Source organism: Nannospalax galili, unplaced genomic scaffold (assembly GCF_000622305.1).
Source record: "Nannospalax galili isolate Female #2095 unplaced genomic scaffold, S.galili_v1.0 scaffold1845, whole genome shotgun sequence".
NCBI classification, from domain to species: Eukaryota; Metazoa; Chordata; class Mammalia; order Rodentia; family Spalacidae; genus Nannospalax; species Nannospalax galili.
The window spans coordinates 572,950-598,140 of NW_008353595.1; the positions used below are offsets into that span (position 1 = coordinate 572,950).

General features: G+C 42.9%; 2 protein-coding genes across 16 annotated transcripts in view; both read left to right on the forward strand.

Moving 5' to 3' along the window:
• Positions 1-15,306, forward strand: part of Mbd1 (methyl-CpG binding domain protein 1) — an 18,198-nt gene extending 2,892 nt beyond the window's left edge. Inside the window, exons 3-18 of one of the 15 annotated variants that reach the window (XR_003846713.1) lie at positions 3,183-3,297; positions 3,386-3,552; positions 3,640-3,722; positions 3,915-3,955; positions 4,600-4,746; positions 4,848-4,976; positions 5,163-5,237; positions 5,364-5,474; positions 5,557-5,625; positions 6,848-7,015; positions 7,329-7,628; positions 7,767-7,859; positions 8,221-8,349; positions 8,436-8,497; positions 9,974-10,478; positions 14,491-15,306. Coding sequence is in view for 3 of the 15 variants with exons in the window: in XM_029554842.1 (XP_029410702.1) it covers positions 3,183-3,297; positions 3,386-3,552; positions 3,640-3,722; positions 3,915-3,955; positions 4,600-4,746; positions 4,848-4,976; positions 5,163-5,237; positions 5,364-5,474; positions 5,557-5,625; positions 6,848-7,015; positions 7,329-7,628; positions 7,722-7,859; positions 8,221-8,349; positions 8,436-8,497; positions 14,491-14,515 (1,759 nt within the window). In the remaining 12 variants the exon portion in view is untranslated. Of the gene's footprint in view, positions 1-3,182; positions 3,298-3,385; positions 3,553-3,639; positions 3,723-3,914; positions 3,956-4,599; positions 4,747-4,847; positions 4,977-5,162; positions 5,238-5,363; positions 5,475-5,556; positions 5,626-6,847; positions 7,016-7,328; positions 7,629-7,721; positions 7,860-8,220; positions 8,350-8,435; positions 8,500-9,973; positions 10,479-14,490 lie in introns of all 15 variants that reach the window. The other 14 variants (XR_003846710.1, XR_003846712.1, XR_003846711.1 and 11 more) reach the window with 14 other exon arrangements.
• A 746-nt stretch (positions 15,307-16,052) lies between these two features.
• Positions 16,053-21,277, forward strand: LOC103748168 (cilia- and flagella-associated protein 53-like). Its single transcript, XM_017802623.2, has 3 exons — positions 16,053-16,301; positions 20,252-20,481; positions 20,840-21,277. The coding sequence occupies exons 1-3, from the start codon at positions 16,233-16,235 to the stop codon at positions 21,015-21,017; spliced, it is 477 nt and encodes a 158-aa protein (XP_017658112.1). The 5' UTR covers positions 16,053-16,232; the 3' UTR covers positions 21,018-21,277.
• Positions 21,278-25,191: the final 3,914 nt, after the last annotated feature.

A 25,191-nucleotide genomic window follows, 5' to 3' on the forward strand; every position in this document is an offset into this window, starting at 1 on the left:
AATGAAGCTTCTCTGCGAAGAACAAAATTTAACATCTGTAGTACTTGATGAAGCTATGGAGAAGTTAGGAAAGCAGCTAAGTCTGTGAATTCATGAATTGATAGCCAGTAAAGCATAACAAGCAGCAGTGTTATGAAGAAAACCAAAAACATATTAGCCAGCAGTAGAAAGAAGTGAACTCATCGCCCCTAGTGCTGACTGGCTTACATGTTTCAAAAGGTGATATGGTGTGAAAAATGTTAAAACTGGTTATGCAGGTTCTATAGATCAGGAATCTTCAGGGGAAAAGAGTCAAAAATACTTGGTGAGTGGTGTACAAGGAAAAGGATTTTATAGGATAACAGGTTTTCAGTGCCAGCAACTGACTTGCTTGACAAAAACATTGGCAGACAAACCTCTATGACAAAAATGCCCCTCAAAGCCTGTGGCTTGAATTGTTCAGAGACCATGCAATCATTTTTAAGAAATACATGCTAAGGTGTCTAAACAGAAACCCACATAAAACAAGATTATGCATTGATTAGTTGCTGAAACTGTGATCAGAGGCTTGCTGGACCCTAACCCTGTATTTCCTGGAGGAGTAATGGTTCTTTATTCACCAACTCAGGGTTTGTAGCACCTTTATAGTGCAGTTACCATGAGTAATGAGAAGTGACTGTAAACATATAAAAACTGATGCCTATAAGCATATATTTTAGAATATTATTGATGTAGTTATTAAAATTTCTACATTCTTTCTGTATGTTTGTTTATTCAAGTGTGTATTTCCCTAGAAGAATATAATAAAATTGCAAATACATTTTTCATTATAGCTTTTCACATATTCTGCAGTTGTATAAAACTTAAACATTTTTTGATCTATTTATTTTTACTGTATGTGTATGAGTATTTTACCTACCTGTATGTCAGTGCACCTATGCCGTGCAATGCCCACGGAGGCCAGAAGAGGGCATCTGATCCCCTGGAACTGGAGTTACGAATAGTTGCTAGCTGCTATGAGGGTGCTGGGAACTCAACCTGAGTCCTCTGCAAAAGTAGCCAGTGCTCTTAACTGCTGAGCCATCTCTCCAGCCTCAATTGTATAATATACACCTAGACTAACTATTCATCTAGTGATGAATTGCTTTCTGGAGTTGATACATTCTTGAGAAATATGTTATTAAGTGGTTTTGTCATGTGAAAATTATAGATTATATAAACTAGGATAGGTGTTATGTCACTAGCCAGTATAATCTTATGGGACCATCATGTATATGCAGTTCATTATTGATCAGAGAATCATTATGTACCACATAACCATATGTATAAAGCAAGCTCTAGCCTACTGCTGTGCTGAACAAAAATAAGTAATTGAAAAAACAAAACTGTACATTGTCTGAAGTTAGGATAATAAATTGGTTTGTTACAGTTTTGTGGATGCTGGTAGGAAATGTAATACTCTTGGGCCAGAGATAAAAAGAGTTTATCACAGCAGTAGGAGGACCCAGAATATCATCATATGACACTTCCCTGAATCCCAGTTCCCATTGGATGATGCGAAGAGACCTAGGAAGTACATGCACTGAACCTGCAGTGTGTTCTGTTATAGGATCGGAATGCTTTCTATATGAGCTTACAGAATCAACTTATTAGTGCAGTAAGTATGCTGTCTTTTCTTGGTGAAAGGAGACCTTTTCTCAAGTTACTTATTTTACAAACATACTTGAGTAGTTTGTTACAAGAGACAGTGAATGCCTCTCCAAATTCATGTAGAATTGAAAAGACTTATGAAGTATTATTCCTCCAGCACTATTTATACTTTGTTTTGTATATACATTGTATATAGTATATATAGTGTATATGGTTTCATTTACATGATTTTAAGACATTTCTGTTATTTTTGTGTTGATAACATTTGGTATGCAGTACTTATTTACAGGCTGGGTATATAGCTCAGTTGATAGAGTACTAGCCTAGCATGCAGGAAGGCCTGAGTTTGATCCCAACCTCTGCATAAACCAAGTGTGGTGCATACCTGTAATTCTAGCTCTAGGGTGGTAGAGGCAGGAGGTCAGAAGTTGAAGATCATCTTTGGTTACATAGCAAGTTTCAAGGCTACTCTGGGATCAATAAGGCCCCATCTAAAAACCAAAACAGAAAAAAACTAATGTATTAGATACTGATTTTTACTTATATAAAATATTTTCAATACTTCTAGTGTTATGCGTTACAAATACATTCATGTGACTTTTACTTACTATAGTTACCAACAGGCGTACATTCTATAAAATACCATAAAATGATTGCAGTTATACAAACCTAGATAGTATAGCATACCACACACCTAGGTCAAGTAGTTATCTAGTCATGAATTGCTTACTGGTAGTGATACATTCTGAGAAATATGTTATTAAGTGGTTTTGTCATGTGGAAATTATAGATTATATAAACTAAAATAGGTGCGATGTCACTAGCCAGTGTAATCTTAATGGGACCATTGTGCATGTACAGTTCATTATTGATCAGAGCATCATTATGTACCATATAACTATATGTATAAGCAAGCTATAGCCTACTGCTGTGCTGAACAAAAATCATGAGATTAAATCATGTACAAGAGAAAAATTATAAAATCAAGAGAAGCAATAACCACTGAATTGGATTAGGTTACTACTAGCCTACCATCAGTTTTACAGCTAAGTTTTTTTTAATAGAAGGACATTCTGAAATAATGATAAAAACTATATTATAGTAAATTCATAAGCCAGTATAGTCATCATTAATCAAGTCTTATGTACTATCTATCACCATTGAACCATAGGCATCACACTAGGCATATTTATACCATCATCGTCATAGACACCAGAATAATGCTTTGTGCTTGTGCTCTTAAAATGACTGCAGTATCATCAGATAATAATTTTTCAGCTCTATTACAATTTGATGGGATTACCATAGGATATGTGATCTGTTGTGGATCAAGATGGGGTTGGGTTCATGATTGTGTTAATTGTTTGTATGCATACTGCTATACACATATTTTTGTGTTCATTACTTATTTTGTTGGGGTAGGACCTGGGTAGGCTCACAGGCTGATTCTAGATTGCCTCCTCTATCCCATCAGCTCTGTGGAGGTGGTATGTAGGTGGCATGCCATTGGCACCATCTTAGTACTAACTCATTCTGGTCTGGTTCATCCACAGCCCCACAGGAGACAAGATCCGAAGCAAAGTTGAGCTGACCCGATACTTAGGCCCTGCTTGTGACCTTACCCTCTTCGACTTCAAACAAGGCATTGTATGCTATCCAGCCCCCAAGGTACTTCACAATGTCAGTGCCCAGGAAGGTGCAACTGTGCTGCCTGACACCCTTGCATTAACGCACATTTTTCCTGCCCTGTCTCCAGACTCCTTTGGCTGTCCCCAGCAAGAAGCAAAAGAAGCCTTCCAAACCAGCAAAGGCTCAGAAACCTGCCGTTTCTGAACCACAGAGAAATGAGGCCAGAAAGGAGACTCCTCAGGATGAGATTAAGGCTAGCACTGATGCAGCCCCAGCTTCAGTCCCTGCACCTGGGTAAGTGTGGGCTTAGGGTGAGCCAAGAGGGTGAGGCTTGTGATTGGAGGTGCTCTTAGGACCTCACCCTTGTCTTTCTTATTTCAGGTGCTGTGAGAATTGTGGAATCCGCTTCTCAGGGGATGGTACCAGAAGGCAGCGGCTCAAGACTTTATGCAAAGACTGCCGAGGTAAATAAGCTCCCAGGGGGTAGAGTATTAGGAGACAGGAGCCGGGGCAGACACATGTCAGGCAAAGCTAGAGGTTCTATGGTGCACATTAGGATAGGTGCTATTGGCATACATAGAGAGGTTAAATGCAGCAGCTGAAGCCAAGTGTCTGTTGCTCGCTTTCCACTTTCTCCATTCCTTTTCCTTTTCCAGCACAGAGGATTGCCTTCAACCGTGAGCAGAGAATGTTTAAGGTAAGAGCAGTATTCCTCCTCACTGCCCTGCAATGGAAGCAGGATGTGATGGCACTGATGGAGGGTTTGAGGATTGGTGAGGTGATAGCTCTACAGAGTGTGAAAGCTTTTTATGTTTTATTTTTATTTATTTTTTCATTATTTTTATTTTATGTATATGGGTGTATTGCCTGCATGTATGTTAGTGTATCCGTGTCAAGCAAAGCCTGCAGAAGTCAGAAGAGGGCATCAGATTCTTCTGGAGTTAGAGACAGTTGTTAGCTGCCATGTGGGTGCTGGGAATTGACCCTGGGTCCTAGCAGCCAGTGGTCTTAACTGCTGAGCCATGTCTCCAGCCCCTCATTGTTTTACTTTTTTTATAGGAACCTGGCTATCGGTTAGCATATACAGTAACAGGAATTAATGGGGTATCAGTAGAAATAGGGATGAATTTAACAGGAGATGAGCAGACACAATAGTAGCCTTGATGTTGGCAGCTAATCAGTAATTTATCAGATACAGTGATGAGGCCAATGGAGACTAGTATACATGGTGAGTGGGAGCTGATATCTGGTGAGTAAACACAAGAAGAGCAGTGGTCCTGGCAGCCCCGCCCCTGCCCACACCCCCTAGGCTTTTAATCTTACTCCATCCATTTCTGACAGCGTATTGGCTGTGGAGAGTGTGCAGCCTGCCTGGTAACTGTAGACTGCGGGGCTTGTTCTACCTGCCTCCTGCAACTGCCCCGTGATGTGGCCACAGGGCTATTCTGCAAGTGTGAGCGGAGACGCTGCCTCCGGATTGTGGAGAGGGTGAGTCAGTCAGATGGGGTGGGCCCAAGGCTCACCTCAGTTCCTGGCCTTCATGGCTCTGACCCAATACATCACACCTCCGGCCACCCCTCCCCCCACAGAGCCAAGGGTGTGGAGTGTGCCGGGGCTGTCTGATCCAAGAGGACTGTGGCCATTGCCGAGCCTGCCTTCGCTCTCCCCGCCCTGGTCTCAGGCGTCAGTGGAGGTGTGTGCAGCGACGTTGCCTTTGGGTGAGTCAGGCTGGAGGGGCCCCTGCTATAGGGCCAAGGCTGGGCCAGAACTCATTCTGCTTTTAAGGTTGCCACCACTGCTGCTGTTGCTTACTCCTGATCTAGCTTTGCCTACCTCATGTCCTTCTTTTCTCTTCTGTCCCATGCTCACCTCCCTGGCTCTGCCTACCTGCCTTTCTCTGCCAGCACCTTGTTCATCGTGTCCATGGCCACCCTAAGGGATGTCAGCGGTGCCCTTCTCTGGTTGTGGTCCCCCCTACTGTGAGTGCCTCACTGCACACTCTGCCTGACTGTCCAATGCATGCTTTCTGCACTCCCTTGGGGGAGAGGGAGGAGTCCTGTTTCTGCCTGGTGCCACCAGGCCCTAACCACTCTTTTGACTCCTAGGGTAAACATGGCCGTCATAAGGGGGCCTCCAAGGCTGCTGCCCGACATCGCTCCCAAGCTCAGCCACTGCCTCCACTTCCTCCATCACAGCACCCAGAGCCCACAGAGCTGGTAAGGCCCTGGTGGGCAGGGGGAAGGCACAACCCTACACTTATTAGTACCTGCCCTGATCCCAGCATATTTGCCTCTGCAGCACACCAGCGTCCTAGCGCCCTCATCACCTGCTGAGTTCATCTATTACTGTGTAGACGAGGACGAGCTAGTGAGTGGCCCCACCTTATCTTAATAAACCATGCGTCTTTAACCCTAAAGAAGTAGATGCTGTAATGGAACAAATGGGACAGCAAGGCACAGTAGTGAGTCCTAGGATGGGATGAGCAATAATTGGGGAAGAAATAAGGGATCAGCAGGTACAGTGACAATACCTAACTCAGGTGAACTAACATTAGTGACTAATAGAGGATAGACAGACTGAATGGTGACACTCACAAAGGAGCAGCGAACCGGGTTTGTGTAGGGTAAGTTGACACAACTGGCACAATGATGAGAGCTAACTGATGGAAGTGAGGGTTAAAGACACTGTCTTGGTAGCTAATGTGGTAGCAGCAGGTGCTATGGTGACACTATAGTGGAGTAGCCTCAGTCCTAATGAATGGTATTGAGGGCTAGCTGGCAGTGATGGTGGCTTCTGCAGGTACTGTGATGACACTATAGCGGAGTAGCCTCAGTCCTAATGGTATTGAGGGCTAGCTGGCACAGTGATGGTGGCTTCTGCAGGTGCTGTGATGACACTATAGCGGAGTAGCCTCAGTCCTAATGAATGGTATTGAGGGCTAGCTGGCACAGTGATGGTGGCTTCTGCAGGTGCTGTGATGACACTATAGCGGAGTAGCCTCAGTCCTAATGGTATTGAGGGCTAGCTGGCACAGTGATGGTGGCTTCTGCAGGTGCTGTGATGACACTATAGCGGAGTAGCCTCAGTCCTAATGGTATTGAGGGCTAGCTGGCACAGTGATGGTGGCTTCTGCAGGTGCTGTGATGACCCTATAGCGGAGTAGCCTCAGTCCTAATGGTTGTGAGGGCTATCTGGCACAGTGTGGGTGGTTTTTTTTTTTTTTTTTTTTTTCTTTTTTTTTTCTTTTTTTTTTCCCCCCTTGGGTTTTTTTTTTGGTTTTTTGAGACAGGGTCTCCCTATAGCCCAGATGGCCTGGGAGTCACTATATAGACCAGATGGCCTCGATCTCACAGATATCCTTCTGCCTCTCTGCCTCCCGAGTGCTGGGATTAAAGGTGTATGCCATCACCTCCAGCCAATGATGGCTTATTTTGAAATAACAGATAATGAGGAGAGTTAGCAGGCTGAGCCTAGTGTGTAGCTAGCTCCTCCATGGGGCTAGAGGAGCACCAGGAACATCACTGAAAGGGGTGTTGAGGATGGCCTCTCCTAGTCTTAGTGACAGCACCACCATTCCCCTCCACCCCAGCAGCCCTGCACGAACCGCCGGCAGAACCGCAAGTGCGGGGCCTGTGCAGCCTGCCTACGGCGGATGGACTGTGGCCACTGCGACTTCTGCTGCGACAAGCCCAAATTCGGGGGCAGCAACCAGAAGCGCCAGAAGTGTCGTTGGCGCCAGTGCCTGCAATTTGCCATGGTGGGTGGGGCAGGAAGGGTTAGGTGGATGGGCTAGGTTGGGCCCAGCCCCCCAGTCCTTGGGAGCAGTGGGCAGGCCTGGTAGGTGGGTGGGTGGTATAGTGGCTCTGAAGATTAGGAGACATTCTACTGGGGTAAATGAGTCCAGCTGCTATTGGCATTGATGATGGGAGACTAGCAGGCTCAGTGATGAAGGTTCATGTAAGCAGATTCTGTGCTGGGACTGATGGGAAGTTAGCAGGCACATTGAGTAGGGCAGGGTGGGTATGGTCAGATGGCATCAGTTGGCCGTAGCACCCAATCTTTCCTCACAGAAGCGGTTGCTGCCCAGTGTGGGGTCAGGGTCTGAAGAAAGAGCGGAATCACCTCCACATCACCCTCATCGAAAGAGGCCTGGTTCTGCTCGACGACTCCATTTGGACCCTTCCTTAAAGCCCCCTTTGGCTATGTGCCCAGCCCAGCCAGGCCGTGCCCAAGACCCAGTGAAGCAAGAAGCAAGTGGTGACTTTGTGCTGCCTCCACCTGGCACAGACCTTGTGTTTTTACGGGAGGGTGCCAGCAGCCCTGTGCAGGTGCCAGGCCCTGCTACAACTTCCTCAGAAGCCCAGTTGCAGGTAAGGGTCTCATTTTACCTTCCCTTTTCCAGTCCTACCTGGCCTTGTGCCATGGAGCTAAGACCAAGTCTGCTACCATCCTCCCTTCTTCAGGAGGACCAGTGCTCTGCCCTGAGTTGGGTTGTGGCCTTACCACAGGTGAAGCAAGAGAAGGTGGATGCCCCAGAAGAATGGACAGCAGGCACGGCCGTCCTGACTTCTTCCACGTTGCAGCCTGACTTCCCTAGCAAGGTCAGGGCAGTAATGGGTGTCCTGTGGGTGCCATGTGAGGTGGTCTGTAAACAAAATTATAGTGAGCATGATGGTGGCAATGTGAGCAGAATGATAGGTAGGCTGCTAGTGAGTGTCTGGATTTATCCTGCTTAGCCAGCAAGTGCCTTACTCTCCATGGGCAGCTAACTTTGCCTTCTTTACTGCCCAGCTGACTGGAGACTAGAGATCAGTCAGGAATGGGAAATATTTGCAGGGAGAGAGGTAACATTTCTTAGTGATAGAACTGGGATCTGTCTGCATAGTAGTGCTGGGTTAGCTGATAGAAGACTTTCCTCAGGCCCAGTCCTGTCCTAACTGCTGCCCTTCCTCCTTCTGCTAGGCGGTAGATCCAGGTCTTCTACCCGTGAAACAAGAGCCACCTGACTCTGAGGAGGAAAAGGAAGAGAACAAAGATTATGTCTCTGAATCAGCCCCAGAGGAAGAGGCAGGAGGGCCTGGCATACCTGTGGTCAGTGCTGGAAGATGCCCCACCCTACTCTGACCTTGCCATAACTCCTCCAGCTGTGCTGACCCATGATATTGATTCTTCCCTAGATCACGGAGATTTTCAGCCTGGGTGGAACCCGCTTCCGGGACACAGCGATCTGGTTCCCAAGGTGTGCCCCACACAGGTGTGGGGGTGGGGTGGGTACGGGTCAGATGTGGACACTGACTTTTGAACCTAGACTCAGTAATTCAGTTGACTGCATGAGGTAGATAAAGCCTACATTCATTATGCTGTTCATAGCCAGTGAGGGTATATGTGTGCAGCAGTGTAGAGATAGCTCCTGAGACCCAACCCAGTGGTATTCCACTGCTTTCCTCTTGGGGAAGGAAGAGAAGGACTGGTGCTAAGATTTGGTTTTGAAAAAAAAAAACAAAAAAAAAACAGAGATGAAGAGGGTCTGGGCCCCACCTCCCTAAGAAAAATCCTTCAAAGGTCAGGGTCAATACACACATGCGCATGCACGCGCGCACACACACACACACACACACACACACACACACACACACACATACATATATTCTTACTCAGAAGATCACCATTTGGGATTTTGAGGGCTTTCAAGAGTCTCCAAGAGACCATTATGTGGGCTGTCCCCTGATGATGCAAAGAATGTATACCATACAAGACAAGTGATGAGTGGGGTAGGGGACTGGTTCTTTACTGTCTCTGAGCTGAGTCCACATGCAGCCATGTGACCTCAAGTGTATCCCCCACCTCCCAGAGCATCCTCTAGGGGTAGATTTGGGTTGTCTCTCTGAGGCCTTTCCTGTTGAGTTTGCTGTTTTAGGTACTACTACATAGAACTGTCACTGTAAGTCTGATAATAGAAGTAAGGATAGATAACCTGTAAGGGCTGGGGTGGTGGGGGCAGGATAGGGGATGCTGCCTCTTGCAAAAGGCCACTGACGCTGCAGAGCCCCATTTGCAGGCAGGAGAGATTATTGGCCTCAAGTACTTAGATTATTTTGTTCTATAAGCCAATTTTATTTATTTATTCATTTTTATGTGTATGAGTGTTTTGCCTGTATGCATGTAAGTGCACCTGTGCATACAATGCTGGTAGAGGCCAGAGGAGGGTGTCAGATCCCCTGGAACTTGGGTTAGGGATGGTTGTTAGTCACCATGTTGGTGCTGGGAACTGGATCTGGGTTCTCAGGAAGAGCAGCCAGTGCTCTTATCTGCTGAGCCATCTCTCCAGCCCCATCCTATAATCAATTTTAACAAAAACCCTTCTAGCTGTACCTGTGAGATGGTAAGTGGAGATAACTAAGACCCTACCTGATGCACAGTAGTTGGGAGGACCCACTGGTGACTATACTAAGGCCTGTAAGGCTTGCCTCCCAGGAAATACAGGATCCCTGCCTGCAGGTAGCTTAGCATTTCCATGAGGATGAAATTATTACCTGTTAACAGGGAAGGTGCTGTACTGTTTGCATTGCTATTCTGTGGAAGAAAGAAAAGTGATAACTTTCAAGTTAATTAAGGAGAAATGGATGGAGGATGCAGAATAGTAGGAAATGGTTTTGTGGTACTCCATTTGGCACAAAGAAAACCTCAACAAACAGACCTGCTCCCTCTTCTCTAGGTCCAAGGACCTTAAAAACCCTGGAGCTAGAAAGCAGTAGACTGGAAGCTTCTACAGACTGTAGCACTGAAGGTGATATTTGCAGACTGGCTTTATGAGCGATAACTTCTCCGATCTACTAGGGGCTGAACCCTGGCCTGGTTGCTGAGCTTGTGTATAAATCAACCCTAAGAGGAAACCTACAAGCACAATCAAGGAGCAGGCCTACTCAGTCCTTGGAACTTAGAGGAAGCAAGCCGGAAAGGAAGAGAAAGTAGAGAGCTGGTGCATCTGCTCCTCGCAGGATCTCAAATGGAATAAGACGTGGGATGTAGGGGTAGGGGGAACTCAGATAGGGGAGAGAGATCATTGAAGTCATCACAAACAACCCAAACAAGCTATCTTCATAAATGATTGTGGGTGGCTTCTGGACAAGATCTGGCAGTGTATCTAAACATTTTCTCAGGGAAACAGCAGTTGAAAATGCAACCTGAATAAAGAAGGAAAGAAAAGGAACTGCTGTTTGGTGAGTTCCTCCTGTGGATCCAACTTATTTAATCCTCAAATCAGTCTTTAGGAAGACACTGATGTTGTGTACTTTTGCAGGTGGGAAAACAGATGCATAAGAGATTAACCTTTCCAGTGTCAAACAGCTAGTGTTGGTAGTCTAGGAATATATCCAGACTATATAGAAACGTTTTGTTCTTTAAGCCACTAAACTGTTAACTGCAGTCCTCTGTGCAATAATGTATAATATTGCAATCACAGTTTTTAGTGACTTTAAAAATAGCAGATTACTATAAACACTATAACAAATCCTTTACATTCTTGGCTCTATCATGATTTAGGGCTGTATGTGGATGGGGTCACCTTCTTGTCGGAGCTTCTGTATATCTAGAAATGAGGTTCCCTGAAGGCCCTGATGCTGCATAGGATCCCTCAATCCCTCAAGTGTATTCTTCCTCACTGTTGGCTGGCAGTTTGCATATGCTCAGATGCACCCACCACAGCCAGAGCAGTGCTAAAGCTGTCAGCCTGATCTTTTATCCTGACAACATCCTCTCTGATAACCTTTGTGCTTTTTTTCTGCCCTCTGCCCAAATATCTGTAAGGAGGCTGAATGAATTTCTGTGCTGAGTCCAGCTATAGGCTAGTGTTGTCTCAGCCTTACCTCTCTTTCCATCATTAAAATGCCAAAAAGATAAAAGTTACTTAGCCAGCTTTACAGGGCCAGGACTAAGTGAGTGCCTCATCAAATTTTTTATCTTTTGTGCATCCCTTTCTTTACCTTAGTCCTGGCCCTGCAGCATTAAGTAATTCAAATGTGGATTAGCCACTTCCTGTTTCCAGCTCACAAAAAACAGCTTTCTGCCACCTCTACTCTTCCATTGCCATTACCCTGCTGCCCTAAGACTGGATAATCAGTTAGGGTTTTTTTTTTTTTTTTTTTTTTTTTTTTGTCTTTTTGAGACAGGGTCTTCCTGTAGCCCCAGCTGGCCTGGAACTTGCTATGTATACCAGGCTGGCCTTGAATTCACAGAGATCCGCCTGCCTCTGCCTCCCAAGTGTTGGGATTAAAGGCGTGTGCCACCATGCCTGGCTCAGTTGTACTGCTTTTTAATTCCTAGGATGCAGCCACTTGTCCCTGGTATTCTCTTAATTCTGACAGTGATATTTGTTTTTTAGAGAAGAAAGGGTTTATTTTGGCTTACAGTTCCAGAGGCATGGCAACAAGAGAATGAGGCTGGCCTGGCAGTCTGGGAGCAGAAAGAAAGAACCTTAAAGGAGGTTCCATAACCTTCCCATATAGCACCACTCACTGAGGAGTTGTCTATACACAGCTCCCGTGTGGGACATCTTTTATCCTTAGCTCTCGCACTGGAGAGTGTCATGTGCAAGCTCATGGAAGTTCTTGTTGACTACAAAGCAGGAATTCCATGTTCTGTTCTTTTACTCAGTTTTCTTAAACAGTACAGATTTGCCCTTTTTAAATTCAATTTTTGCAGTTTTCATACAATATAATTTGATAGTATTTAAATCCCCTTCCCTATCCCCATATCCTTTTATTGCCCCCTTCCCAATTTAATGTACTCTATTATATGTATAATAAGGCCTATAGAGTCTAATTTATGTCCCCAAATGTCCTTTTGTGTGGGTCCATCCACTGGAGCCTGGTTAACTTACCAAGTCCCATCCTTGAAAGAGACTCTCTCTCCCCTTCTCAGCAGCCATCTGTTGCCAAAAGTTCCTTAGGCTGGTTTGGTATTTTTTACCCACTTCCTAAGGAAAATATCTTGGATTGGCATTCTGACTTCATGAGTGAAGAATGTGATTGCTATGTGTATTAATTAGAATGTGATTACTATGTGTGTTAATTAGGTACAATCAGAAGAGCAGAGCCTCCAGGACCAAGAATAGTATGTTTATTTTATGGGATTTATTAGAAGCATCTTACTTACATAATTTTGGTAGCTGGTTTAGCAGTCTCCAAGGCTGCACTTTGTGTCCAGTGCTGGAGGTTAGGGCAGACAGTGAGGAATAGAAGGTGGATGGATACATGGGAGCACATGAACAACAGATGGAACCCATGCAGGTGGCCTGGAACCCACACCAGTCTTTCACCAGCTCCAGTTTTGATGATAGTGTATCCTGCAAAAGAAGCTAGTGTCCTTCCTCACAGAGTGAAATATGCATCTGGACCCAGGATTAGAAAAGCTGCAAGAAGATCCCAGGGAAGTTGGAGCAGCTGAAGACCTGGCTATAGGCTGACTGTTTCCCCACACCAAGGTGAGCCAGCAGATTAATGACAGCATGTGTGAACTGCACCAGCACCTGGTACCCCTGCACCAGCCTTCCAGGCATAACTATAATGTGTGTGTAGCTGCTTCTCTTGTGCCCTCCAGCTATCAGGCAAAATGTCTCTCTCCTAAGCAGAAGCATCATCTAGCCAAGATAACACATTACAACACCACCCTGCTGTCATTCAGCTCTCAAAGGTCTCATCGCTCACCTGAGGATAACTTTCCAAACTACATTGCTGAAAATGCAAAGCTGACCCACCATGGATTTCATGCTGATCCCAGCAAGTAAAGAAATCCTGTCAAGCTCGCCCAGAACAGTCTCACTGGTCTCAGCTGTATCTGTGTCATTTGCCCAAGTATTGGAAACTTGGCCCATAGTAGGCACTGTACATAATACTGAGATAGAAATGCAGTTTTATTAAATGCACCAATAGTATTACAAATGATGAAAGGATCTTCAAATTTATCATGGACTTTGATGCCGAAAATACAGAATGCAGAAAACCGTGGAGGCCAGTCCTTCTGTGAACTTTGTTGAGACACTATAGGATTTGAAAACAACTTCATAGTTTCTATCTCTAAGCTGTTCTATTTTAAAACTATTTTTAAATGAGTTTTCTTGTCCCATTTACTGGCTTACATGTTTAGTGTTTCTCTTTGATGGGGAATGTTCTGATGTTGGTAACAGTAGTGACTGCTTTAGAGAAACTGGGATAGTGGGTGGCAGGACTAGTCAGTTCTTTCATTTCTCAAGGCATCAGATGGGTGGCTAAAGGCTGAGGTTCTGTGCTTGTGGCCCATGACTTGCAACTTTCTGTAAGGGCCCACCAGGCCCCTGGTTGAGAAAACCCTTGGCTCCTTAACCTGGGTAGATTCCTAATGCTGGGCCAGCTTCCCTGGGGCAGGACCTCTGCCCAGTGTACAAGCCTGTTCCATGGAGAAGTCCATTCCACTCTTCAAAAAGTTGTGTAATAGGCAAAACCAAGAGTTCCATTAGGGAGTGTATCAGGTTGAGTGCTCAGCTGTGTAGTCTCAGGCTGTGATGGCTGAGGGCAGCTGGCTGCTTGCCTTTTAAAGGGGGTGTCTTCCCCAGTCCTTCCAGGGGACTCAAGGGTGTGAAGCTGGCAGCCCTAATCTCTAGGGCTTTTTGCAAACCCTGCCCAACGAATTATCAATTCTTATCAATGGAGGGTACGTGTGCTGGGGATGATTTGGCTGAGACCCACCTTCAGGCTAGCACTTGTTATGGGACAGATAACACCAGGAGATGCAGGAAGCAAGCTGCAGTTTTAGCCCAGAGAGACTTCCTGTCTCAAAGGTCTGAGCCCCAAAGGGAAGTAGCACATATCTTTTATACCTTGGGCATTGGGTTACAGTGAGAAGGAAACTTACATATTGATTGGCTATCAGTACAGTCTCAAAATTAGGCAAATTACTATAAATTTAGGAAACGTTTTAAAAAAATCTTCTGTCTGAAAATCATTGCAGAAGTCTTCATCTGAGACAAACAGAATTGAGGGAGTTTAATCAGGACACAAGGCCAGTGGTCCTAGCTAGCCAGCTGGGTTAGGATCTAACCACAAACTTGCCAACTGAAATTTGCTGACAGAGGGAGAAAAGGATTAAAATCCATATTTTTCTAAAATATTTCATTTAACTACATCAGAGCTGTTCCGCAGGTCACTGTCCAGGGAACCCGGACGACCTCCTAATGTCTTTCTTTTTTGTTTGTTTCAGGCTACATAAACTTAGCAGTAAATGAAAATGAGTATTTTACTGAACTACAGTTGAAAGAAGAAATATTATAGGAGAGAAAAACAGCATTATTAAGAGAAGACATTATTTTGTGACTGAAAAGCTGAACCTGCAAATCAGGAAATGGAATCCATATCTAGAAATGTACCATGTAGAAAATCTGGAGTGGGAGGGTTACAAATAATTAAGAACACAATTTGCAGTAAATTGGGACCTTAAGAGGATACACACAGTAATTGCACTTGGATTACTAGTATGATCTGTTATTCTGTGCTTGCTCCCACTTTAGAACAGGGGTACCAAAGTAGCATTCTTAATTGGCTTTTAAGTATTAGAACTACAATCATGTTGTCGATGAAAAAATAAACTTGTGGTTCCCACATGTGCTGAGGACCCCAATTCATTTCCCTGAACTGTGTTGCCAGTTCAGCCTGGGATCCTGATTCTCAAGAATTGATTATCTGACCTGATTCACAACCTGGCCTTGGTCCACTGGTACCCCTCCGTTCATTTTTATGTGTCCAGTTGAATCAGACCACTGCCCTATCAGCTGGTCTGATCTGCCTCCTTCTAACGGTAACCCAAAGTTCTAACTAGTACAGTAGGAAGATTTTGTTCACAAATATTACTGGTTGGGTAGCTTGCTAAATAAAGCACTTGGGCTCTTTGTTTAAGCCTTAACTTCACTGTAAAATAAGGCTAATTATACCTGCAGTTTCTCTAACCTTGTAAGATATTTGTCAGCCTCAAAGGTTGTATCTGAAAATACCGTGAAAATTGTAAAGAACTACACAAGTATATGGTTGTCCTGTGGTTATTGTCGTCATCAAGAATAACTCAGACCTGGAGAGTGGTGGCTCAGCAGTTAAGTAAGCACTGGCTGCTCTTACAAAGGACCCAGGTTTGGTTCTCAGCACCCACCTGGAAGCTAACAACTGTCTATAACACCAGTTCCAGGAGATCTGATGCCCTTTTCTGGCCTCCACAGACATTGCATGCATGTGGTACACTTACATGCAGGTACACTCATACACACAAAAACAGGTAGTGTTAAATTCCCATATAGTAGCCACTATTGTGCTTTTAGATCAGTTATAGCCTATAAAGCCTATAAATTGCTTTTTTTTTTTTTTTTTTTTTGAGACAGAGTCTCCCTGTAGCCACAGCTGGCCTAGAACTCACTGTAGACCAGGATGGCCACAATCTTACAGAGATCAGCCTGTCTCTGCCTCTCAGGGGTGCTGGGATTAAAGGCCACTGAGCCCGGATTTGTTTTTTTGTTGTTTTTTAAGACAGGGTCTCTAGCCCCAGATCGCCTAGAACTTGCAGTGTAGACCAGGCTGGTCTTGGTCGCAGAGAGATCTGCCTGTTTCTGCCAAGTGCTGGAATACTGGGATTAAAGGCGTACGCCACCACTTCCAGCCGTAAATAGCATTTTGACACTAGCGTTTGTGTTTTTATTTGAGGAAGAGGGGAAGGGAGGAGGTGTTCCTGCCTGGGGCGGGGTAATGGGTGGGTGCAGTGATGACGCTGGTTCCTCTGCTGCTGGAACCTAGTACAGCGTGCTAAGGGGTGACCTAACGACTTCGCTCGCCCCGCCCATCTCTGCGCTACTGCTGTGCTGGAGGCACCATGGCAACCAGACTTCTGCGTCTTCTGAGAAGCCAGCCAGCTCCTCTGTACGTTGTGGTTTCCTAGTCCTACCATCCTGACGAGACGTGAAGATGTACAGCCAGCGCTTTGGCACAGTCCAGCGGGAAATTAAGGGCCCCACTCCCAAGGTGGTGCTCATGGTAAGTGCAGGATGTTTGTGCTGATCCCTATGGCTTTCTTCTTTTCCTCCTGCTCTAAGCCTAGCGGAGCCCAACCTGGCCGCGTTTTTTGTGTATTTATTTTTATTTTTATTTTTTCCTGTTCCAAAGCAAGTTCCTGGTGCAGCAGGTTTTGAGGAAAACAAGATTGTTGCTCGCCTATCTACCCTTCCACTCATCTTCTTTTAACCTCCAGTGATAATACTAAGAATTTCTATATGGCTAATCACTTGTGATCTTGGGGCTTTTCGTTATCCCACAAACCAGTAGGAGATCTGTCCCTTTGCAGTGAGCAGTGGGGTTTGGATTGTCATGAATCTGGAGGCAGATTCCGGATCTGTGCTGACTCTACTTCAGTGGTATCACCTTGGATTGGTCTTGTGACTATAGGAAAACTGTAGAATAGGAATTGGGCCTTAAGACTGTGTGAGGTAATAGAACCTTTTCTACGCCCTACTCAAAAGTGCCCCTTCAGACCTGGAAATAACCAAGAGGTTGCTTCCAAATCTGGACTAGTAATAGAGGACCAGAAGAAACTTATTTGCTGCACTTATCCATGGGTCTGGATTCCTTTGTTTCTACAAACTAGTTTCTACAGATCAGAAAATCAGCCATGTGTAATCAGTTACTGCTTGAACCCCTGCTGTATGTATAGTACTGAAGACTATACAAGGCTAAATCCAGTGACACGAGGAGTATTCCCCTTCAATAAAAACCTGGTCTAGGCTCTTGTTGCAGTAACAGCTTGCTCCTAAATCAACTATTTAGAGTGGATAATAGGTTTTATTCTCTGTAATGGCAATTTGTGGAAGAAAGATCAAGGCTAATCAAGAATACAGTTGTAATATGACCATAGTACACATAGCAAGTTTCAGTCAACTTACAGACCTTCCTCTTCTCCAGGTCCAAGAATTATAGAATCTGGATCTGCATAACAGTAGACTGGAAACTGCTTTGGGCTGTTGGGTCCAAGATGATGTCTGAGGGACAGAAACTGATCTACTCTTGGGTCCTGTATCAAAATACAGCACTCAGGAGCCAGGTCATTTGTTGGTGACTGTTACTTATGCTCATAACTAATAAGAAGCAGGGGGAAGAAAAAGTATATTTCTAAAACACAGATTCAGGCCTATGGAATACTATATGTTGATAGAAAAAGAGGAGAAGCTAGAGTTGGTTTTCCTCAGGCATCTAAGTGTGATAAGGCATTAGAGATAACAGTTTATAAAACTTAAATCCTACAATTTCCCTAGGAGAAAGCAATTAAAATGGTGATGTGAGTGGCCCACAAGGAGGACATTGGTTTTTTTCATTTGACAGAAAACCAAGACTCAGATTAAATAACTTGCTCAACACAGTAATGAGTAGAGGCCAAAATCAAACCTAAGATGAAGTCGTTGTTCTTTAAAATATTAATCTGAGCTGTTACAGTAACAAATTCCTTCAATGTTTGTCAAAATGCAGGGTTGTTAGCAAATCCTGTTTCCCTCCTTTAGTACAGTTTAGAATGTCAGTGCCTAGTATGGTAGCTAATAGCCACACAACAGTGTTTGACTTCTGGAAATGTGTTGAAAATACCTAGCGTTACATACTGAGAGGGAAATATTATGGATATATTGGATAAATAAAATACATTATCAACATTAAATCTCAGCCCGCATGTCTACTGGGAGCCTGAATTCTTGCTGTGTATACTGTCCAAATGTCTCTGCTTCAGTGTTACAGAATCTACATTCATAAAATACCAGAAGTATTAGAGAACTTTAGCTTAATTAACTGACTCTAATAACTCCAAACAATTTTGATATGAATTTGATACATCTCCTCGTATACTTCCTAACCTTGCCTTGGGTTTCTTCTCTACCTCAGGATTGCCTCATCTTGTTCAGCTACATCTAGGTGCATATATGTACACCCCAAGCCTATCTTTAGCTTTTCTCATTGGCCTATCTTTAGATGTTGGTTTTCTGTCCCTTTGCTACAAACACCAAACCTTAGTATCTTGTAATTCTGACACTGATGTTCTAAATGTAATTTATCAGATTTATTCTACTTCATGAGTTAGGAGTTTTGTTACTATGACTCAGCACCCAGGTTATCACAGCTCGCCTGAGGATAATTAGATAAAACTGCTGCTGCAAATACAAAGTTTAATTGATTTCATGATGGCACCAGGAGGTACAGATACTGAAGTCCACCCAGAAAGACTCATTTGTTCATTCATTCATTGATTCAGTGATTCCATCATTCATATTGCGAACCTGATTGTGGGAGGAATTAGGCTCAATGCTAGGACTACAGAAATGAGAAATATACAGTCTGTAAGATTTCATTAGTGTACCGGTACATATTCCAAATGTACATACACTTCCAAGTTGTACATGACCATCGTGTAAAGATAATTCATTTGCAGATATTGAAATTACCCCCAAATGTCAGCAGCATAGCCTTTGCATTCAAACTTTTGGAAACCAATCAAACAAGAAAGAAGTTCTACTATCAGCCCCCTTCTCCCATTTTTCTTTTCCTTTCCTCCCTCCCTCTCTTCACATCTTCCTTGCTTCCTGGCTTTTCATTGTCACATATATATTTACATATATAGGTAAATAGCAGCCCTTTTTCACTGAAAATATTCTGATGGTAATAATTATGATGTTTACTGTTAGGGTTTGGATCTGCAGCAACACCCTCCCCAGTGCACCAGGGCCTCATGGTTTTGTATTTTCCTCTGAAAATACAGGAACTAAGTTAATGAGCACCGTGACTATCTGTAGACAAGATAAACAAACTCTCTACACCTTTGACCCAAGACCCAATTGCTGCAAGAGCTGCAGCACAGCCTGCTTCCCCTTTGATAATTTTAGAAAAGAAGCAGACCCCTTATCCCATGACCCAGATTCTAGCTGACTTAAGGGGGCAGTTTGACAGAGACTGTTCTCTCCTGATAAGTCCTGGATGCTCTCTCTCTCTCTCTCTCTCTCTCTCCTAACTTGTTTAAAAATATTTTCCCACTTTCTGCAACCCCCAACCACCCTATAAAAGCCCCTAACCAGCAGCCTATAGACTGACAGCTCCTCCATCCCAAATTGTGGACTGTCCTGTGTGCTTTCTCTGCCAATAAACTCTACCCTGCTAGAGTTCTTGTCTGGGTCCTGGTACCTTCTCCCGATTGACTCGATTTACCTATCATTTACACCTTAGAAGAAATATAGGTCACAAGGTCAATGTTGAGAAGGCCCCTAATTCTTATCATAAGGGACTAACTACCCTGTTCGAAGCACTTTCAACACAGCACTCTTGTCTGGTTGACTAAATAATTTCTAGAGCCTGTTCAAATTTTAACTAATAATTACATCTTTTATTCAAAGGACTTTTCTGTTTCAAAAAAAAGAGATGATCTACAACTCATAATTTGACTTAAAATTTTTTTAATTGTTATGATGATATAAAAGTGATAGGCATTTAGTAGGCTGTTCTTTATCATTGGAATCTGGATCTTTTCTTGGGCTGGCAGTATACAGCATGATACTCTCAAGATGCTGGGTGGGGCATTGAGCTGCAGCTTCCAGACCAGTACAAGAAGGATCATGAAGCTGAGTAACAAACACTTTACGGTGTCTGTTCCACTTGGTAGATTAGGTATATTAAATGCATTTGTATTAACATCTTTTGTTTACGATAGGTTTATCAGAATTTACCCCATCGCAAATCAAGGAATGTCTGCATTTGAGACTGATTTAATGAGTATTAAACTCAGTGAATCAAACAAGTTATTCTTTAGATGCTTAGGCTGTTATCATTTGTAACAGGATATATTAGGGTTTATTTTTCTATCCAATTTGATTTAGTATAAGTATTGGTAGAGGTCAAGATTAACTGAAAATAGGTTATTGGTTTTTTGCTTATTACAAATGATCATTGTTTGTTCTCAGAGAGCCAAGCCTTCCAAGTCTCAAGGGGCTGAACAACATCTGAAAAGAATCCAGCGCAGCTACCAGAAGTATCATACTACTTTGGCTTCCATTAAGTCAAATGAGCAGGATCGCCTGAATGTTGACTGGATCCAGCACAGTGACCGCAAGTATTTGAGCAGTCTTGTGCAAGCAAGAATCAAGGATGGCATGCAAGCATTTATCATCAGCACTGAAGAAAGACGTAATAAGTATGCCTCACAAACTTTTTGGTCCAGGCACTGAAGCACTCCTGAAATCACTTTTTATTTCTATTGAGTCCTAGGGATCAATACCAGGGTTCCCCATATGCTAGGCAAGTTCTCCGTCACTGATCTATGTGGCCTTAGCTCACTAAATTACAATTTTTAAATATTGGACATCAAAAAATCAAATATAGTAAAGGTCATGGCTAAGTTTTTCATATTTAAAACAATAGCTATTATTTGTTAATATCTTTACTTATATTAACTGCATTTTGATGGAAAAGAAAATATATTGTTTTATATTTCATTTCTTTAAAATCTGTCAAATAACAGTTTTAATAAGTAATTGAGTTTTTTGTTTCAGACTACGTGAACTTTTAGCATCAGAAGAAAACATGTATTTTACTGAAATGCAATTGAAAGAAGAAACTATTGAAGAGAAAAAAGACAGAATGAGAGAAAAAACCAAATCATTAAGAGAGAAGAAAGAAAAAGAGAGGCAGGATTTTGTGGCTGAAAAGTTAGACCAGCAATTCAGGTAACAAAATTGGAAAAGGATGCAGAGTATTAGCATGGGGTTGTTAAGTGCACTAATAAGGAGATGATGATACCGTAGCAACAGCAGTCCAGGAAAGGAAGCTGATACGTAATTCCTTTCAGGAATGAGGACTTTGAGACCATTGTTAGTTCTTGAGGTGAGAGGAAGAACATTAGATAGAAAATGGTACAATACTGGAAAACACAATGGAGGCCTTAGAGGAAAGTGGAGGCTTCCCTTTAAAACATGGAGAGGAGGGCTAGAGGGATGGCTCAGTGGTTTACAGCCCTTACTGTAACTTTTTTTTCCAGAGGACAGAGTTCAGTTCCCAGCATCTAGGTTAGAAGACTCAAAACCATGTGTAACTTCAGCTCTAGAGGATCCAATGCCCTTTCCTGGCCTCCATGGGCATCTACATGCACATGCACAGATATACATGCATACACATAAATAACTAAATCTTAAACCTGTAGAGGAGCTTCATTAAGAGTGACAATAAGGGAAAGAGAGAGAAAAAGAGAGGTGTCCTGGGAGATGGATGTGGAGAGGAGGCCAGAGGAGCCTTTTCAGAGAAAATACCCAGAGCAATCCCAGGAACAAAGGAAATATCAGACTTTTGTAAGTCTGACAGGAAGTTTCACATCATGTGATTTTGTTCAACATAGCATATGAGCATGGAAGAGCCAGGTATCCTAAGTTAAGAATTATCAAGTAATAGCACAGTCTGTTTCCTAATTCTCTGTCTGAGAAGGAGGCAGGAGGGGAGGGGAGGGGAGAGAGGAGAGAGGAGAGAGAAAGAGAGAGCTACAGAAGAATGACCTGATCTCTTCAGACAGTGGTGTCTGGCCTGTTTAAGAGTGACCACTGTCTTAAAGGGCAAGGTCCATGTCCTAACTGGTGCATTCAAAAAGATTTAAGAATTCTAACTTACAGTAAGTTATAATGTCAGAAAGGGTATAACACATTAATCATACTTTAAATCTTGGTAATAATATAGATCACTGAAAATACTAATACTGAATTGGTTTGAAAACCCTGCTCTAGTGTTCTATGCTTTCCTCCCATTAGAGTGGAGGTGCCAAATAAGATTTTGGTACTGAATATTATCTATTACATTCAGTGTTGCTGTTGGCAACAAGTTTTTTTGGATTTAAAAAAAAAATTTTTTTTCTTGTTTTTGTTTGAAACAGGGTCTCCCTGTAGCCCTAGCAACTTGGAACTTGCTTTATAGACCAGGCTGGCCTTGATCTCACAGAAATGCACCTGCCTCTGCCTCCCCAGTCCTGGGACTAAAAGTGTGCGCCATCACACCCCAGCAGCAACAAATTCTTTTAAAGCATGTCTCAGGAAGTCTTCGGTAAAGTTGATCTGCCCCCTGCTGCTATAGTTTTCACTTGTGTGAAATTGGTGCCAGGTCCCCTGTTCATCACTGTCTGATTATTGCCTGATATCTTGATCCTTTCTGATTACTGAGACTTTTGATCCATTTTCTGACACAGACCACAATGACCCTTCATTTTCAAATCCATGGGCTTCACTGTACTCAGTCTGATCCAGTGGCTGTCTCCATATGTCTTCTCACTTTTGCCTTTCCATCTTCAATATTCATCTGATTTCAGCCCAACCCCATTCATACATGCACTTATAGTGGAAAGATTTTAAGGGAAGTATCCATCCTCTGAAATGACCTATTTTTGCAACCATCTATACCTATTTTGCAATCATCTATAGCTTGGCAGATGCTTTTAACTTAATAAACTAAGGTAGATTCCTTACATCTAAAACGTGTGTGTGTGTGTGTGTGTGTGTGTGTGTGTGTGTGTGTATCTTAGTTAGGTTCAGCTGTCAGCTTGGCACAGCCTAGAGTCACATGAGAGGAGAAGAAACTGAGGGGTTTCCCAAATCAGATTGGACTGTGGCCATATCGGTAAGGAATTGTCTTGACTGATGATTGCTGTTGGATGTCCCAGTCCACTGTGAATGGCACCATCCCTAGGCAGGTGGGCCTGGGCTGTATAAGGAAGCTAGCAGAAAGCAAGCCAGAAATGATCCAGTAAGCAGCATTCCTCCTTGGTTTCTGCTTCAAGTTCTGACCTTCAGTTCCTGCCCTCAGTGATGGATTGTGACCTCAAAATATAAACTAAATAAACTCTTTCCTCCCTCTAAGTTGCTTTTGGTCAGAGTGTTTATCACAACAATAGAGACAGAATAATATGTGTATGTATGTGTACATGTTTAAACACTGAGTATGTTTAAAAACAAACTCAGAAGGAAGTTGAGGATCATTTTATGAGTTTGAGAGCAAAACAACAGTATAGGCAAGCTGAAAATCCCAGCGGCCACCAGGAGGAGCGGAAATGGAGGAAAAAATTCATGCCTTTTAAGTTATCCATGGAGGTCAGAGAAAGTGAGAAAGCGTAGAGTGTCAGGGACAAATATGCTTAGGAGCACTGAGCCACAGATCGAAGTTCCATGGGCATTCATTCCCAGACTCTTGTGTCCTAGGGCAAAGAATTGCACCACGGATTCATGATTAGAAATAGAAATACAGGCAACTTTTTAAGAAAGGAAAAACCTCTCAGGAGGTTTTTTTTTTTTTTTTTTTTTTTTGCACATGCTCTATTCGTTAGATGAAGCCCAGGTATGGAAGGGCTTCTAGTCTTCCTCTGCAAACTGGCATCTTTTATATGTTAATCTTGGTGTTGTTTCCAGACCCTGTTTTCCCTGCTGTTTTCTACCACTGAGCTGTATCCCCAACCCTAAAGCAAAGATACCTGAGAAGTCCTTGTGATTTAAATTTCTTCCTAGAGCTATAGTTTTAAGAGTAAGGCCATATAATTAATATTCCTCAGTTATATATACTGCCTCTTATACTTTTAAGAGATGGACATCAACAATTGCTATCATGGGACTGGAGTGGCTTAGCAGTTAAGAGCCATGTACTAGACTTACAGAGGACCAAGTTTGGCTCCCAGCACCCACATTGGGCAGTTCACAACCATTTGTAACTCCAGTTCCAGGGGATATAACACCCTCTTCTGGACTCCATGGGTACCTGTATTCATGTGTATATACTCCCACACAGACACACATATATACATAATTTAAAAATAATATAAATAAATCATAAAACAATTGCTATCATATTTCTCAGCTGGCTTCATTTTGCCCCCTTTATTCATTCAAGTCCTTTAATGTAGCTGAAGGTCATATGATGTGATTATCAGCTACGCTGGCCATTTATTTTTAAGGTAACTGATAAGATTTCAATCCCCAGAAGGGATTTTTAAGCTTAAATGTTACCTGGACCTGTTTAAAATATAGCCATTAGCATTTATTTATTTGTTTATTTATATTTTTAAAACATTTAAAAAATATTTAATAACCACATGATTAGAAGAAGCAAACATTTCATTACAGCATTAATATATTCAATAGCAATTTCCAGAGCAAAGATACATCTCTTTCAAAATTGGCTATAATTTTTAGGTTCACAGATGAATTAATACAGTAATACAATATTGAACTCAGTATAAACCCTATAAGACGTAAAATTGAATGAGGGTTTAACCTTTAAAAAAGATCTCCATTTCATTTTAAAATATACTGTTTCATAAAGAAAAACTCATTTTTAATCCTACTAATACTTAGATGTTTGCACATGTGTCTCTAATCTCTATGTATCTGATTATTACTAGTCACAGTCAGTTACTTTCTGAAATCCTTGGCACCTGAGCATGAATATAAAGTTATCAGGTGGATTTCAATGGTACTGTTTTTCACCTCTACAAATTAACATGAAGCAAATTTTTATGCTTCTTCCTCAAATATGACTCATTTTATTATTTGTTGATTTTTGTGTGTGTATTTCCTACAGAACATCCCAAACAATCTTATTCATCTATATACCCACATCCCAAATGGCATCCTCCCACAGTATCCCCCCACCCCCCGGAGCCCATATACTCTGTCATCCCTGTTACTGTCCACTGTGTTATCAGTGCCCCCAGCCATTCCCCAGTGCTTGTCCATCCACTGAATCTAGTCACCCTATCTAGAGTTTCTTGTTTTAGGGAGATCAGCTCTTCCTCATCTAGTAGCAATCAGTTGCCAGTATTCCTTTAGATAAGATTAGGGTCTGCTGTTCATTTTTCCAGTTCTATGCTGGGTTGCTGTCC

What these genes read in the sequence shown, in the direction of transcription:
- LOC103748168 (XM_017802623.2), top strand. Translation starts at nt 16,233, where the DNA reads ATGTACAGCCAGCGCTTTGGCACAGTCCAGCGGGAAATTAAGGGCCCC. An exon ending in CTCCCAAGGTGGTGCTCATG is followed by an intron (nt 16,302 to 20,251) that starts GTAAGTGCAGGA and finishes GTTTGTTCTCAG; the next exon opens with AGAGCCAAGCCTTCCAAGTC. An exon ending in ACTGAAGAAAGACGTAATAA is followed by an intron (nt 20,482 to 20,839) that starts GTATGCCTCACA and finishes TTTTTGTTTCAG; the next exon opens with ACTACGTGAACTTTTAGCAT.